At 34.0% G+C, this 17,060-nt stretch overlaps 1 protein-coding gene across 1 annotated transcript in view; it reads right to left on the reverse strand.

Annotated features, from left to right (window-relative positions):
- The window catches only part of LOC128247899 (cadherin EGF LAG seven-pass G-type receptor 2-like), a 64,481-nt gene extending 49,108 nt beyond the window's left edge, over positions 1 to 15,373 (reverse strand). Inside the window, exons 1-9 of the mRNA XM_052968225.1 lie at positions 15,227 to 15,373; positions 13,812 to 13,994; positions 11,371 to 11,502; positions 11,036 to 11,221; positions 8,239 to 8,349; positions 4,759 to 4,941; positions 2,300 to 2,443; positions 1,763 to 1,945; positions 544 to 657 (exon numbers count right to left, since the gene is read on the reverse strand). Coding sequence (XP_052824185.1) covers positions 544 to 657; positions 1,763 to 1,945; positions 2,300 to 2,443; positions 4,759 to 4,941; positions 8,239 to 8,349; positions 11,036 to 11,221; positions 11,371 to 11,502; positions 13,812 to 13,955 — 1,197 coding nt within the window. The 5' untranslated portion in view covers positions 13,956 to 13,994; positions 15,227 to 15,373. The remainder of the gene's footprint in view (positions 1 to 543; positions 658 to 1,762; positions 1,946 to 2,299; positions 2,444 to 4,758; positions 4,942 to 8,238; positions 8,350 to 11,035; positions 11,222 to 11,370; positions 11,503 to 13,811; positions 13,995 to 15,226) is intronic.
- Positions 15,374 to 17,060: the final 1,687 nt, after the last annotated feature.

The raw sequence follows: 17,060 nt of genomic DNA on the forward strand, positions 1-17,060 counted from the left end.
TATTTACACATAATTTCTCTATACTCTTCCACTTTGATACATTCACTGTACCTTTATCAAGGAATGTGACATACTTTTCTTTCACTCTCACTATATTTCTAAATATTAATATTCAGAAATATATTTGCATAAAACTTTAGAAGATACAAAGCTACAACATGTATTTTCATAGAAATAATGGTAAAAGTGGTTGAGTGCTTAATAACATGCCTTATAGTATTTAGTAACATTCCTTTGCATTCTGAAATCAAATTATGTAATAGTCTCTTTTATTTTACATTCTGCTAGTTCTTGTGTGATATACTAAGAACAATTAATTATATCTCTCTTCTACAAAGTTTGTGGCCTTGTATCATTGTAAGAAATTAATATAAAACCGTTATTTTTGATACAAGCTGTTTGTCTTGTCTATGGATGAAGCCTAAGTAAAAATTTGAATTAATGTCTTCTAGATCAATAATATAGAACTTTAATAGTGTTCATAAAATAATAACTGAAATAATTGTAATAATTCAAATAAATAAAAATCAAAGAAGAATTTACCTCATAGAAAGATGTAGGATTTGATGCAATGTCTCCATTCACAGTAATTACTCCTGTGATGTTATTGATGGCAAAATAGAAGTCACTTTGAGGAATGGAGTATATTACTTGATCCTTAAAATAGATGCCATGGAAGTGGGGAAAAATTATTAAGAATATAAACTCTATACAAATATGTTTGAATTTTAAATAATAAAGAAAAGTAACAATCTGATTTAAAATATTTTTAATTGTATTTATGTTATATCTTCATGTCTATTGGTCGTTCCAACAACATATGTCACCAGAACAGATACATAAAAGATACTGATTTGAAAAGGTTAAAAATATATACATATCTTACATACAGATACTTTTTTGTTTTTGCAGGTATTTATGTACATTAGCCTCGTCCTTGTTGGAAATTTGATCTTTGGATCTTGTTGGCTGTGTTTGAAAACCTTGTCATCATTTAGTATATCCAAGGCAAAGTCCCTTTTCACCAAAGGACATTACTAGGAATTTTTGAGGTGAGGATTGCAAGTTAACCAGGCAATTGTCTGCACAGTGATTATGTTGATTACAGTGAGGATCTAGTCTTACTATACCTGTTTAGAGCTGGGTGAACTTAACAATGTGATGTTTAAGTGCTTTAACTTTTGACACAATATTCTGCTTGCTAGATCTTTTTGGTTGGTTATTTGATGCTATATTTGTTTGAAGAATGTTAGCTTTTTTACTAAAGTTAAGACCATGAGAATATCAGTTAGAATCATAAAAGTGCCAGCATGTAGATCTACAGGTTCAGCAATTTGTATCTCAAACCTGTACAAGGTTGAATCCAGGTAGAACCCCCCCCCCCCAAAAAAAAACCCCAATAAACAAAACCATATACAAGTTACAATAGGCTTGCCTTTCTAGAGATTAAAATACTACTACAAGGGACTGTAAAATTACTGAATATTTCATTAGATTACAGTGGCTAGTGTCTAGAGTCTAGAGTCATTAGATTACAATGGATAATGTCAAGTCTCTCTTTTTTTGAATCACTACATAAAGACATTGGATCTCAGTAATATCATAATATGAAGGTGATGTATAGGCTTAATGATTGCATGTTAGCTATTATTTCTTATAATGTTTAACATATTTACACAAGTATGGTTGCAAGAAATAAAATATTCCACATGAAAAAGATAATTTTCTTTAAATGACAATTTTGTGAAATTATAATGCTTACCCCATCTCTATCAGTAGCAGATACAGTACCAACAACGTCATTCTTTACAGCTTTAGAAGTGATGTTGAATTTATATTCACTTTGCTGGAATACTGGTATGTTTGAACGGCTGACAACATTGACTGTAATTCGCATGGTAGCTTTGTTTCTTGGGTAGCCATTGTCTTCTGCTTGGATATCAAGCTGTCAGAGATAAAACAGAATAGAAAGTGAAAAGATGCTCTAATTTTATTTAATTATTTATGTAACATTCTGGAATACCTCCTTTATCTTCTGGACTTGAAATATCTTTAATCTTTAATCAATTCTTTATTTAGAAATTTAAAACATTAGGTACTTTTTATTATATTAAGTACCAATAACACTTCATGATGGGTATTACCAGTGCTTTATGTTATTAGTCCTAATGGAATGAAAAATATCACAACAGCATTCAAAGCTAAATACTCTAAAGCATTTAGTGCAATGGTTTATCATATTTATTAAATACATTGCTCACCACATCCACACATATTGAAAAGGTTTAGTATTACTTACTATGTATCTCCTCGTAGGATTTGGATTTTGGCTTAGCAAAGCTGTAACTGTCACATTACCAGTTTCAGGGTTCACATAGAAATAGCTTTTGCCAGATGGTGGGTTGTATGTAATAATCTTGTAGGTAATCCGACCATTTTCACCCTGAAGAAGAAATAAAAATAAATATGATATCCATTAATAAACTGTTGAGCAGTAATGATTTCGAACATTGGTACTGGGCTCAGTGGTTAGAGCATCGAGCTTACGATCATGAGGTTGTGAATTCGATTCCTAGACCGGACTGCGAGTTGTCTTCTTGAGCAAGACACTTTGTTTCACGTTGCTCCAGTTCACTCAGCTGTAGAAATGAGTTGTGACATCACTGGTGCCAAGCTGTATCAGACTTTGCCGTTCCCTTGGATAACATCAGTGGTGTGGAGTAGGGAGGCTGGTATGCATGGGCGACTGCAAGTCTTCCATAAACAACCTTACCTGGACTTGTACATCGGAGGGGAACTTTCTAGGTGAAATCCCATGGTCATTCATGACCGAAAGGGATCTTTACTCTTTACTGGGCTACAAATTTAAGGTAGAGATAATGGATGGGAGCAATCAGATATATCAACCCTAATATATGTTGGGTACTTATGCTATCACTCCTGGGTGGATGACAGGCAGAGTAGATCTACACTCTGAGAGTGTAGTGGGTGCTTTTACGTGCCACTAGCATGAAGGCCAGTCAGGTGGCACTGGCAACAGCCACGCTCAAAATGGTGTATTTTACGTGCCACCTGCACAGGAGCCAGTCCATTGGCACTGGCACGATCTCACTCGAATGTCTTTACACATGCCACCGGCACAAGTGCCAGGAAGGCGACACTGGGCACAGGTGCCATAAGGCTACAGATTTGAGATGGAGAGTTGTTACTTCATCAAATCAACTCCAGTACACTTTTTTTGTATTGACTTTGGAACGAGGAAAAGTGAAGTTGACCTCATCAGAATTTTAATTCAAATAGTAAAAAGCCAGAACAAATACTATAAGTTATTTTATTATGTCCAACACTAACAATTTTACCAGTACACTGCAGTTAGATGACAGTAATAAAAATAATGAGGGCGATTTAAGCTCAGAATGCAAAAAGCTGGAGGAAATGCAACTAAGCATTTTCTCCAATGCACTAATGATTCTACCTTTATAATGATGATGATGATGACAACAGCAATGATAATAATAATAATAATAAGAAGAAGAATGAAGATAATAATGACAAGAAGAAAAATCCTTTCTACTAAGGGCACAAGGCCTGGACTTTTGGTGGGAGTGGGCCAGTCAACTACATCAACCCCAGTGCTTAACAGGTACTTTATTTTACCAACCCTGAAAAGATGAAAGGCAGAGTTGACTTTGATAGGGTTTGAACTCAGAACTTAACAAGCCAAAAGAGATGCTGCTGAACATTTTGTCTAGTGTACTAATGATTATGACAGTTCACTACCTTAATAATAATAATAATAATAATAATAATAATAATAATAATTAATAATAATGAACTTTTAACGTGTTGTCTCTTGAGGTCTCTGGTTGAGATTTGAAGCCAACTTGTACAAATACAAAGCAAAAGTCAAACATAATAATAATGATAATAATAATAATAATAATAATAATAATAATAATAATAATAATAATAATAATCCTTTCTACAACAGGCACAAGGTCTGAAACTTGGGGGAAGAGTACAGTCGATTACATCGATCCCAGTATTCAACTGGCACTTATTTTATTGACCCCGAAAGGATGAAAGGCAAAGTTGACTCAGAACTTAAAGAGCCAAAAGAAATGCCGCTGAACATTTTGTCTTGCACACTAATGATTATGACAGTTCACTACTTTAATAAAGGGCTGCCAGAAACGTCTAGACAACATCCCAGGAGAACCATGTCTCACAGAAATCAAAAAGATTGTATTGCAAGTACTACCCACGTCCTTAGAAAAACCCTATCAATTTAAACGTCTGTGTTATATTATATGGAGATATTTCACTACTTCCCCCACCACTTCCCCTCCTTGAGCTTTCAGTTACACTGTAACATCTCTTATCCTTCACTCGCCCTTGGGTGTTGGGTGTGTCTTGGCAAGTGATTGCAACAAACAATCAGGTTAAAAGTAAATAACAATAACAACAATAGTTATAAAAATAATAATAATAATAAAAGTAAAAGATTTGAAAATAGAGAAAGCAGAATATAACTTCAAAATAAAAACAATCTTTGTAATAATATGCACTGTAACACTACTTCAAAAAGATGTTGACAAATATGTAACCAAAATCTCAGGACTTACATGTACACACAGTACACTGAAAACAGTACTAGGCATTACACATATATTAAGCAGAATGATAGGTTAAGAATGATGGAACAGAGATTGTGTAGCTAATAGGATGATTTCTTTGAAGAAAATAAATGGTGCTTACAGTATCAGGATCTGTAGCTACAGCCTTATAGAAGACATGTCCAATCGTTGTGTCATCAGCTATAGAAATTTCCACATTGGTGCTATTAAATCTTGGAGGAGTGTTTCTACGGATTATCTTTACAATAACTGTGGTTGTTGCAGAACTTGAAGTATCATTTTTCCGGAATGCCTTCACTTCAATCTGTTTGGCAAAAATGAATAATAATTACAGTTCAGGAATATTGCATACATGTCAGTAAAGTATTACATTTTATATACAAAGCCAGTAACACGAATGTCTTTTACCTTAAACCTGTTTCAGTCACTCAACTGCAGTCATGCTGGAGCACTACGTTGAAGAGTTAAGTCAAAACAATAGACCCCAGTAGTTATGTTTATTTAGTCTAGTATTTATTTTACCAGTCCCTTTTGCCAAAACTGCTAAGTTATAGGGGCATAAACAAATCAACAACCGGAGACATACAGAAACACAAAGAACTACACACACACACACACACACTTACAATGACAAGTTTCCACACAGTTTGCATCTACCAAATTCATGGACAAGGCATTGGTCTGCCCTAGACTATAGTGGAAGATACTTATTCAAGGTGCCATGCAGTGGGACTGAACCCAAGATCAGGTTGTTACAAAACAAGCTTCTTATAGCAACACAGCTATGCCTGCACCAATGTGAAAATAAATTTCACGATAAATGTAGAAAAATAATACAGATTAACAAATTTTTTTGAAATGTAAGACTAAAGTTTAAAATTATGTAATTGCTAAATTTGAATATGTTTATTTACTTGTAACAGAAAATAAAATTCATAGAAAATATTCTACATGTTTACCTCATGTAATAGATTGTTTGTGGGCATGTGAGTATTTTCAAAATACTTCATGGAGGGACAAATGAGACCTGCGTAGTTACAGGCTGCCTTTTGGCAAGGCATAGCATCTATTTAGCCACCCTGCCAGGGATAAGGTGAAATCATGGGACTGCAGCATGGTGGATAGTGAAGAGAAGAGCCCAACCGAGCCAATGGTACTGCTTACATTGATGCTGAGTGGAGGAGTCCTAATAGATCAATGGTCAGGATTACCAAGATCTATCAAGAGAGTAACTGCAATACATCCATAAGTGTGGTGTCCATGGTTGTGTAATCAGTTAATGAAAGATTCATTGTGACTCAAGCTCCCAATTCAAATATGAATAACAGAACTGGGTAGCAACAGAGTGTCATGGGAACCTGTGAAAGCAGTGCAACCTGATAACAATGAATAGATTGCTTTTTGATAAACTTTGTTTATCTGGAATATCGTTTTTATTTTTGTGGGGATCTTAGGATTCATAGGGCTGCTTACCCAGTTCCATGGCATATAAGCAACTGAGATCACAACATACTTTTGAATGGGACTCTGGTATATTGAAGGTCAGTAATTTTGAAAGGAAAAGAAAGTCAATTACATCAACCTTGGTATTTGACTTGTTCTTTATTGTATCAACCCCAAAGGCATGAAAAGCAAAAGTCATCATTGTAGAATTTAAACTCAGAATGCAAAAAAACCAGAAGAAATTCCACAAAGTATTTTGTCTGATATGCTTACAGTTCTGCCAACTCACTGCCTTTGTCTTGAGTATAAATGATGCTTATTAGTTGTAGATGAATTTCCAATTTTGCTAGTTATATTTAAAAATTTTTTCTAGAAATACTGAAAAGAAATTACTCATATCCTTATTTTAAAAATATTAAATCATTAAATAGCATGTCTGATTTCTGTAAAATCTATACAAAATCCAAAGCTACAAGAGGGATAAAATTTTGAAGAAGTCTCAGGCCAGAAGTATTTGCAATCTGAATATACACCATAAGGGGTTAAGAAACCCCTTATGAGTGAGAAACCCAAGGTAACCCCTTAAACCAGCCTCCCCCATTATAATATATATATGAAATACTTCCTCAGGAATTGTATTTAAAATCCTATAATTGTTAGATGTATCAATTTCTGCTATGAAATATCAATCTCTTAGGAGATCTATACTCCTAAACATTTCAGAACAAACTTTAAGGTGAATGAATCACACCAGATGATCAAAGCTTTTGCTAATCGAAATATGTTGATGAAAATAGAATAAAGAGGGTGATTGTTCAAATATAAACTGTATAATAAGAAATATCAGGCTGTATATAAACTGTATAATAAGAAATATCAGTAAGCAACGTTTTGAAACATGAAATTCATCACAATATATTTCAATGATGTGGAAATTTTATTCATCAAAGTAAGTACCATTACAATGAACACATTTTTGCCAATGAGTTACAAGTCTATTTATTCTGGTAACATAAAAATCTGGAGTACTGGAGCTAATGAACTCTTTGAATGCATTTTCAGCATCAGTTTGATTTTTGAACTCCTCTTGCAAGAAACCATCAAAAGGCTTGAAAAAGCTGAAGTCGGTAGGATAAAGTTCTGGGGAATAAGCTGGGTGGGGAAGAACTTTGTAGCTAAGTTCCTTCAACTTCTGGAGTGCTATTAGTGAAACGTGTGATTGAGCATTGTCATGAAGAATGATTTGCTCTCCTCTGTTGTGCAGTCTGGGATGGAGGAATAGCAGTTTTTCATTCATTTTGGCAATTTCATGGCAATATATTTCTGCAGTAATAGTTTTTCAGGGCTTTAAGAAGTTATAGTGGATGAGTCCAGCAGTACACCACCAAGCAGTCACCATAACCATCTTTTTGAAAAGCTCAGGTTTAGGGAAGGTTTGTGGTGCTTCATTTTGGTCCAACCACAGTGAAGAATATTTTTTATTATTGTACAGAATCCACTTTTCACTACAAGTTACAATATGGTCAAGAAATGAATTGGTTTGGTTATGGAGAAGAAGTGACAAGCAAATTTCATATCTGGGCATTTTTTGATTTTCATTCAAATCATGTGGTACCCATTTGTCAAGCTTATTTGATTTTCTGATCACATGCAAATGGTTGCAGGCAGTTTTCTGGCTTACTTGAAGTTTTTTTGCCTGTTCTTGAGTAGTTTTATGTGGATCTTTCTCAATGATGGTCTTTAATTGACTATCATTGATGACAGAATTGGTGTCCACTACACTCACAACCTTCATGGCTCAAGTCTCCATTGCGAAATCATTTAAACTATTTTCGAGCTGACCACTCACTGGTCATTTCCTCACCAAATGTTTCATTGATATCATGAGCAGTTTATGCTGCTGTACATCCTTTCTTGAAGTTGAATAGCAAAATTGCTCGAATATTGTGCTTTGACAGTTCCGTTTCAGATGATTGTAAAAAACGGTGAAAAAAATTAATGTTTATTTATTTGGGCAAGTCTATGTCTGTATAATCAGATAATTGCAAAAAAAAGTGCTTAAAATAAATTCAAATCTCTGCAAAAATCTGGTACAAATTCTTCATGGTTTAAAACGCTGCTTACTTTTTACTCAACCTGATAATAAAAACTGACTTACTTCAACAATATTTATATTAAGACCAACAAGGGGCTTCGCCACAGTTATTAATCCACCAGAGCTCATGGCAAATAGTTTTACATTGTTAATCATTTCATATTGTAACTGTCCCTGTAAAAAGAAAGTTGAATGATTATATATATATATCATCATCATTATCATCAATTAACATCTGCTATACACACACACACACACACACACACACACACACACACACACACACACACACACACACACACACACACACACACACACACACACATATAGGTTTACAAACACCTGTACATACATACATGCATATACAAACACACACAGAAAAAGATTTCTTTATAACATATTAAAACTGTTCCAGATGATATCAATATAAAGTATTTGATAACATAAAATAAAGAATTCATATGAATTTGATTTTTTTTTCCACTGTTTTACACTACACATTTATGAGCATTTTCACATCGCAACTTGGAGATTCAATGCCAGCTTGTTCTAAAGGATCAAACACCATGAATGACTGGATTCTATGCCAACTGAGAAACAGTTCTCTCTTACTTATATTACTATTTAAATCCCAAAATTAGCAGACAGATCAAATAGTAGAATAACTGCAGAAGCTAATAGCACCTACACAGAACATTCAATATTCTGTCGACTACTTTTTTTGTTTATCTACGTTATCCATGCTTTTTAGTTTAACTCATAAATTTAACTTATTTCTATATTATTTCAAGTCTTGACAGTTGACAGGTAAATCTGTTTGAGTCTCAGAATGTGTTGTGCAGCACTGAATTAAAGATTGGGTAAAATAAGCATGTTCTTAAGGCATCAAGGGAAGTAGAGAACCACAGAAATGGTAGATGGTTTATGACACAAAAGAAAATATCTTAAACTTGCTAAAATAATATTCAAAGTTGTTTATATGATCAGAAATATAATTTCAAAGTGGTTTATATGATCCGAAGTATAATTTCAAAGTATTCATGGTGTAATAATGAGGAGCTGATTAAAGACTTTACAATTAAAAAAAGTACAAGAAAACTTTTCAAATATAAATAAGGTGGAAGTATATAAAAATAAACATTATTTTCTGTCTTATTGTTAGTTTTGTTTCATTTTGAAAAATAAAAATTTGTTTTATGGTTTAATGTTATTTACATTTTGAACTACATATAAATGAGGACCCTAAAACCTTTTAAGTGCTTAGGGCCTCTAAGGGCCTTAAGTAAGCCCTGTGATATTTGTTTCAATGCATTGTTCTCAGAATAAAAGTTCTTTTGAGTCTGTCTACTTAGCTTTTCTTCTTTCTAAAATCAGTAACCAGCCTAGTGTTGGTACATCTCTCATCTCCATCCAGTTGTCACAGCCTAGATGTTCTACTAGGTCAATGCTAGGTCTGAAAAGATGTTTGTGTTTGCTCAAGACTACATGGATACCAAAGATATTGACCAAAAACGAGGTACAAGCTACCAACTTAGACTCATTTGTAAGTGATGGTTGTAACTAGCATTTCTATTCTATTCATTCTGATGATGACTATTTTCCCCTTTCTGCTTTATTAATGGAATTTCAGTTGTTATTACATGGCATGCTCATGTAATTTTTATACAAATAAGTCTTCAATTATCCCTGTAACATACCCACACACTTTAGTATTTTCATTAATTACTCAAGAAAGTAGAGGCCCAAACCAAGAGCTAATGGAACAGTGAAACATATTTTACAGTTTGTATTATAGACTTCACATGTAAGTGTAACTAACTTTTCACATTTTCATTGTAAAAGTGTATCAAATACCATAACTTTGTAACAATGAGAAAACTGGAACCATACATGTGTATTTTTTTTTGTGTTAGCATATGTGTACATCCAAGTTTCTGCATGTGTATGTGAGTGAATATGCTTGTATGTATCTATGCATGTGTAAAAATGCTTGTAAATGTGCACAGTTATATGCATTGATGTAATGTAAAAGGTGGTAAAAGTTGATTGTTTAATTAATTAAAAGATAAAAAGAAGTGAGATGGTGAATACCTGAAGCTATTCCTCAGTAAATCATCCTATATTCAGATGATAGAGCAGAGCTATCATTAAATGTCCCTTTTTTTTACCATATTTCACTTTTTTTTTACCATATTTCACTTTTTTTTTACCATATTTCACTGTGTTTATTTCAATTAATTTTGAAATTAAATTAGAATTTAGTAAAATAACTTGGTTATTATTATGTTGGTATTTGGGACATAAATTAACATGAAATTGTGATAGACAATTTAAATTCAGATCACTTTGAATCAACAAGTTTATATTGTAGAATCAAGGACAGTCTCAGGTAGCTTGATATCAAAAGGGTTAAGTAGTAAATAGATCTCTCTGAATTTTGATGTTGATGATTCTGTTTGATCAACTGAATTACCTGCTCGTTAAATTAACATGAGTGGCTGGTCATTCTGATCATTCAACAGACATGTGTACCATTAATGTAATCTTCAGGTAGAATTAGTCTGATTCAAGTGCAATAATGTGTTTTTGAATTACAAACATAATTTATCTGATATTCTTCTGCACAATTTCCATTTCTCCAATTTCATTCCCCAGGCCACAAGGCTTGATTCAACCAAAGTCAATGGTAAAAGATACTTTTTCGAGATGTCATTCACTGCAGCAGTGGAATCAAACTCAAGACCTTGTGACTACAAAGCTAACTTTTTTAATCCTTCTGTTATGCTGCATCCATATTGAAATATAGTAACACTGATAACCGTATAAAGACAGAGACAAAGCTGAGAATTATGTGACTCACCGCAGATTGTCTAGGATCATTTGCTGAAACCTGGAAGACATAAGCATTGACTTGTGCTGTCTCGTCCACAGACACTTCATACATGCTTCTATCAAAGTATGGTTTATTTGAGTGCAAAATGCTGATTACTACTTTTGCTGTAGATGTTTGTGGCTTGCTACCAGAATCAGATGCTTCAACGTTGATCTAAAAAAATAAATAAATAAAATGTGAAAAGGTTTGTGGCATAATAACAGTAACAATAATGATTAGGAATTAAATGTTTAAAATTTTATGAAAATTATGACTGCAGTTGTTAAACACAACATAAAAAAATTTAAAATGTTCATATTTACCGTATATCTGTCTTGACTGACTCCAGTTAAGCTACTTCGAACATAAATTGTACCAGTAGTAGCATTCATTTCAAACAACTTTTGAGACTCTATTGGACCAGTTATTTTGTATCTTATTTCTGCATTTTTACCCTAGAGCACAAACAAATATTGAAATATGCATTAATTCATACTCATGCATTATAGTACATAAAAATATTACCCTCATCATCATCATTCTCATCATTGTTTTTACATCCATTTTTCCATGCTGGCATGTGTTAGTGAGAACCTGCAGAAGAAGACCTTATACTACTAGATGCTAATCCTGCAGCCAACACTTACTCATTCTTCAAGTAAAGTATTTTAATTTCATGTATCCTGACACACCAAAATCAACAAAGCTATAAAAACAAGATCGTTTTTGTTTCATGTGGACCACATATGAAGATATAATACAATTGAAAAGAAGTCCTTTTCTCTTCTTTATCTTTCATCGCTTTTATTTTTTCTACTCTTTCTTTCTCTTCCCCTCTCATGCTCCTTTCTGTCTTTTTTTCCCCCTTTCTTTAAAAAACCAAAATTGACATCTTGAAATGTCATCTTGAAATGTCATCACAGACAATCCCCCAAAATATAAATTCTCTCTTTCTGCTTTCTTTTCTTTTTCTCCCTCCCTCTCCGTCTCTTTCTTTCCTTCCTCCCTCTTTTATCTTTCACCTCTCCTCCTCTCCATTTGTGTAAAAACCAAGAAACTTTCTATAAAATTTATTTAAAAAAATCCTCATGAATGAATAAAAGCATTAATAAAGAATTACTCAAAATTCTGACTGTCTCCTTTTCTTAATATTGAATATATTATTGTCTAAATTATGCAAATGAAAATAACACTGACATCTCATTTAAACAGATATATTTACCAAAATTGCATAAAAATATCTTGAAATAATAAAGAGTAAATTTACTCAATAAAGTCACCATTGGCTTCAACCACAGCCTCCAGGCAACTTTGGAATCTCCTGAAACTCTTCTGGACCATCTCCTTGTTTAAGTTGGTGAATGCTGCCATAATCCTTGCCTTCAGTTTATTTTTGGTGTTACGAGGAGTTTTGTTGGTCTCTCACTCAACTGCGCCCCACACATAATAACCAAGGGAGTTGCAGTCTGGGAAGTTAGGTGGTCAGATGATAGGGGTGATGTGGTCGCAGAAATTGTCTGACAGCCATGACTGGGTTCTCCTGCTTGTGTAGCATGGTGCAGAGTCCTGTTGCTAGACATAGGGTCTTCAAGCAGCCACCTTCTTGATCCAGAGCAGCACTATCTCCTGTAGGCACTTGATGTAGGCCTGTGTGTTGAGTCTGAGGCTGTGTTGACTGGATGTTTGATTTTTATCATTGTTAGTACATGTTTTGGGGACACTGCAAGCCAATGGTTGCTCTGTATGTTCACTATTTGATCCTAGCAGACATTTTTCTCATCTGATAAAAACCCTCAGATTGACACCCAAACACTCTGAACTGTTCTTATTGGAGCGTCTAGTGTGAATGTCAAGCAGTGCAGCATGTCGTTTCCAAACTTCTGGCAGAGTAAATTGTGTCATAGTGTTGTTTTTCTCACAGATGGTACCCATCTGATCCTACTAGCGACTGAGACCTTTGGAGATATGCTGTTCTTGAGAAGACCTGGCAAACCAAGTGAGATCATAGCTGTGGCCTATGCCAGAGTCACATAGCCAGCCCATTTAAGAGTACCCTTCAGGTAATACTCTGTGCTTGAGAGGACCTGTTGAGTCAACTGAAATCATTGTTGTGGCCGATGCCAGTATTACCTGGCTGGCACCTATGCTAATGGCATATAAAAAGCACTATACAAGCATGGTCATTGTCAGTGCCACCTGATTGGCTCCTATGCTGGTGGTATGTAAAAAGCACCATTTGAGCATTGTCAATGCCAGTGCCACCTGACTGGCTTCCATGCTGGTGGCATGTAAAAAGCATTCACTACACTCTTGGAGTGGTTGGTGTTAGGAATGGCATCCAGCTGTAGAAACCTTGCCAGATCAGATTGGAGCCTGGTGCAGCCTCCTGGCTTGCTAGGCCTCATTCAAACCGTCTAAACCATGTCAGCATTGAAAGCGGACGTTAAACAATGATGATGATGATGATGATGATGATATCATCATCATCATTATGTATACATATATGTATATATGCACACATAAACATGCACATATATATAGGGAGCATGAAAGAGGGAGAGAAGGAGAGACAGAGAGAGGACCATTTTATTATTAAATACCTCTTTTTCTGTTTTGCCCTTTCATTCAATATATAATACTTTCATTTGGAATTTGTGGAAAAATGGATAAATTTTTTAATTCCTTCTAACTCATCTTCAACAAGCAATATAATACAGGCTTAGAGAAACGCAAAACAAAAGAGAAAATATTTGAATAAACTTACTGTGTCAGAGTCAGTGGCTGTAACTTGAAATATACTAACAAGAACTGGAGTGGTATCAGAAACAGTCTTATAATATGGAAGTCTTGTGAATATTGGTGCATTATTATTCCTTAGTACTGTAACTGTCAAAGTTGCAGTGGACATGCGTTGAGGATCTCCTTGGTCTTTAGCAGTTATGGTAAGCTGGTGGAAGATTAAAAGATAGAAGTATAGGCTTGAAGAATAGGAACAAACAGTGAGCAAAATATTGGAATCTTTGTTTCTTGTACAGGATCTGGCAAAGAAACCTGATGGCTTAACCTTTTTGTTACTGTATTTATTTTGAAATGCTCTGTTTCTTTCAATTACTTTAAATATAATAAAGAATTTAGTAAAATAACTTAGTTATCGTTAAGCTAGTGTTAGGAACATAAATTGCGACTAAGGTTTGGTGGAAGATTATAATTCAAAACTTATGGAAACAAGACATTTGTACTCAGAGCCAGAGCCGGTTCCAGCCAGGTTGGTAATGAAAGGGTTAAAATAATTGTAATTTCACTGAAGGAGATGGGAGTAGAGGCCATTTGCTTGGTGATGTTTATTGGTGCACAAAATATCATATCAGTATGGATGGAACAGTGAACTGTGCAATACTGTGCTTTTATAATTTGAATGTAATTTTGAAAGTGGTAACTCAGTTACTAAGTGTAGTAAAATATTTGTTTGTATTTTAACATGGACCACTATGGAGAAGTGTGAAGTTGGAATATGATATTGTTAAGGATAGAAAACTTAAGGTTAATTGGTTTAGCATTCAAAAAGAAACCACCAGGACTGTAAAAATTGTCTGGAACATTGGAAAATTGAAAGTATTTTTGGTAGGCTATATTCGTTTCTACTCTAGGCACAAGGCCCAAAATTTTGGGGAAGGGGGCCAGTCAATTATATCGACCCCAGTACGCAACTGGTACTTAATTTATTGACCTCAAAAGGATGAAAGTCAAAGTCAACCTCAGTGGAATTGTTAAGTAAGCTATATATATATATATATATATATATATATATATATATATATATATATATATATATATATAAATAAAACTTTTCTAGCAAAGACCATCGTATAAGTCTATTTACCTCATCAGCTTTTAAAATTAACAACAAGGAGTATTTCATGAGCCACTATGTGGTTACTTGACCTGCTAGAAACAGCAACCAAATTTCTTTCAAATCGCTACCATCTTAAAAAAACACTGGAAAATGTGAACCAAGATACATTATATCTAAAAATCAAAAAACATGGTATTGTCAGAGCTGACCTTGGCTAATTAATAGCAATAACAGAGACTGCTTTTGAAAGTAAAGACCAAATTTGTTATAATCCTAGAATAAGAAATATTTTAGAGAAATATGAAAATAATTCCAAATGTACTTACTGTATATCTAAATGATGTATCTTCTGATAAAGGCCTAGCGATGGATATTACTCCTGTTAATGGGTTGATAATGAAAAAGGATGAACCTGTCCCCTGCAAACTGTAATAAATCTTGTTTTCAGGATCCTAGAAAGAAGAGAAAAGGAATTTCAGAAACAATCTTTATAAGGTGTTTATTATAAGGTAAATTATTATAAGGTAAATTATGATATAAATTGATTCTTGGCAGTCTGTAATAATTGAATATAAGTGAAATTTCTCTCATGTCTACAAATTCTACATGCAATGCATGGATGAAGGTAGACATGTCCATGTTGATTCCTATTGTATCCACAAGGTTTCAGGTTCAGTTCCTCTGTGACATCTTGTATTTTACTACGACTTTATGAAGTGAGTGATATTTGGTAAACAAAAACTAGATGGAAGTCCATTGTACTTATATGTGGTGTATATGTGCATGAGTGTGCGCACGTGTGTGTGTGCATGCACATGTGTGCATTAGTGTGTAAGTAAGTATATGGTTCTACCGCCTTTGTAAATCTCACAGCTTTGGCAGTGGTGATGTTTATTTACATTACCCAAGAACAGGATGTCTTGGAACTGTGAAAAAGGCCAACAAAATAAAAGTGCCTTACTTGATAAACATAGAAGGGTTGGTGACAGGAAGGGTACCTGATTATAAGATACTGCATCAAAATATTTTGCTCAACTCATGCTAGTATTGAAAAATTTGATGATGACGATGACGATGATGACAATGATAATGTTGATGATGGTGATAGTGATAATGATGATGAGAAGGCAGAGGACGAATACACAAGCCAATGTGGAATCTTCTTCAGGGCTACATAACTTACTAGAAAAAGCTGCCAAATCACATTCAAATTGCACTCCACCATCTTGAAAATGGAGGTATACTTAAGATTATGTGACTCTTGATTTGCAATGCTTGAAAAAAAAGGTTGCGAATGATTGTAGCTGGGCATCAGAGCTAACTGAGGTTAGACATAACAACATATAAAGTATGATCAAAATATTCGATTGCTGATTCAAGATATATTATCAACCATATATGTATTTAAATTCACTGCTGTAAGCTGCCAAATCATTGTGCAATCACTAAATAATGTGGAATGTTGGATTTAGTTAAATGAAAACACCAGACTTACATCCATCTTTTCAATACCTACAGACATTCATTATCTAGAAAATGTGTTGACAGTTTCTAAGAAAAATGAATGAGTTACTTAGAATATGTTCTTTTTTAAGCAAAACCATTCCCAACTATGACATTAAAGAAATGTTTCTTATAAGTAGGCACCTATGGGGTTTGAAAAAGAGACTTACAAATTACTATATTTAATATACTGGGGTAGCCATATATCTCTTCTATAGCAAGATGTTTGTTTCTGTCCTATCACATTTTAACCTCTCATCACTTGACACACAAATCTTTCTCAGTTGAGTCTTGTGAGCTATTTTGTGGTCTCATGGATACTGGTGTCACATAAAAAGCATCCGGTACACTCTGTGAAGTGGTTGGTGTTAAGAAGGGCCAAAGCAGATATTGGGACTTAGCGCTGTCCTCTGGCTTGTCAGAACCTGCTGAACCATCCAACCCAATGCCAGCATAGAAAACAGATGTTAGATGGTGATGATGATGATGGAGAGGATTTTAACATTTAAGTTTGTCTCAGACTATCACAAAGAAAGAATTATGTAGATGCAAACTCTATTCTGTTTTCTTATTAATAAAGAGAAGTTGCCAAAAATTTACACACACACATTATATATATATATATATATATATATATATATATATATATATATATAT

This window comes from Octopus bimaculoides, chromosome 5 (assembly GCF_001194135.2).
Source record: "Octopus bimaculoides isolate UCB-OBI-ISO-001 chromosome 5, ASM119413v2, whole genome shotgun sequence".
NCBI lineage: Eukaryota > Metazoa > Mollusca > Cephalopoda > Octopoda > Octopodidae > Octopus > Octopus bimaculoides.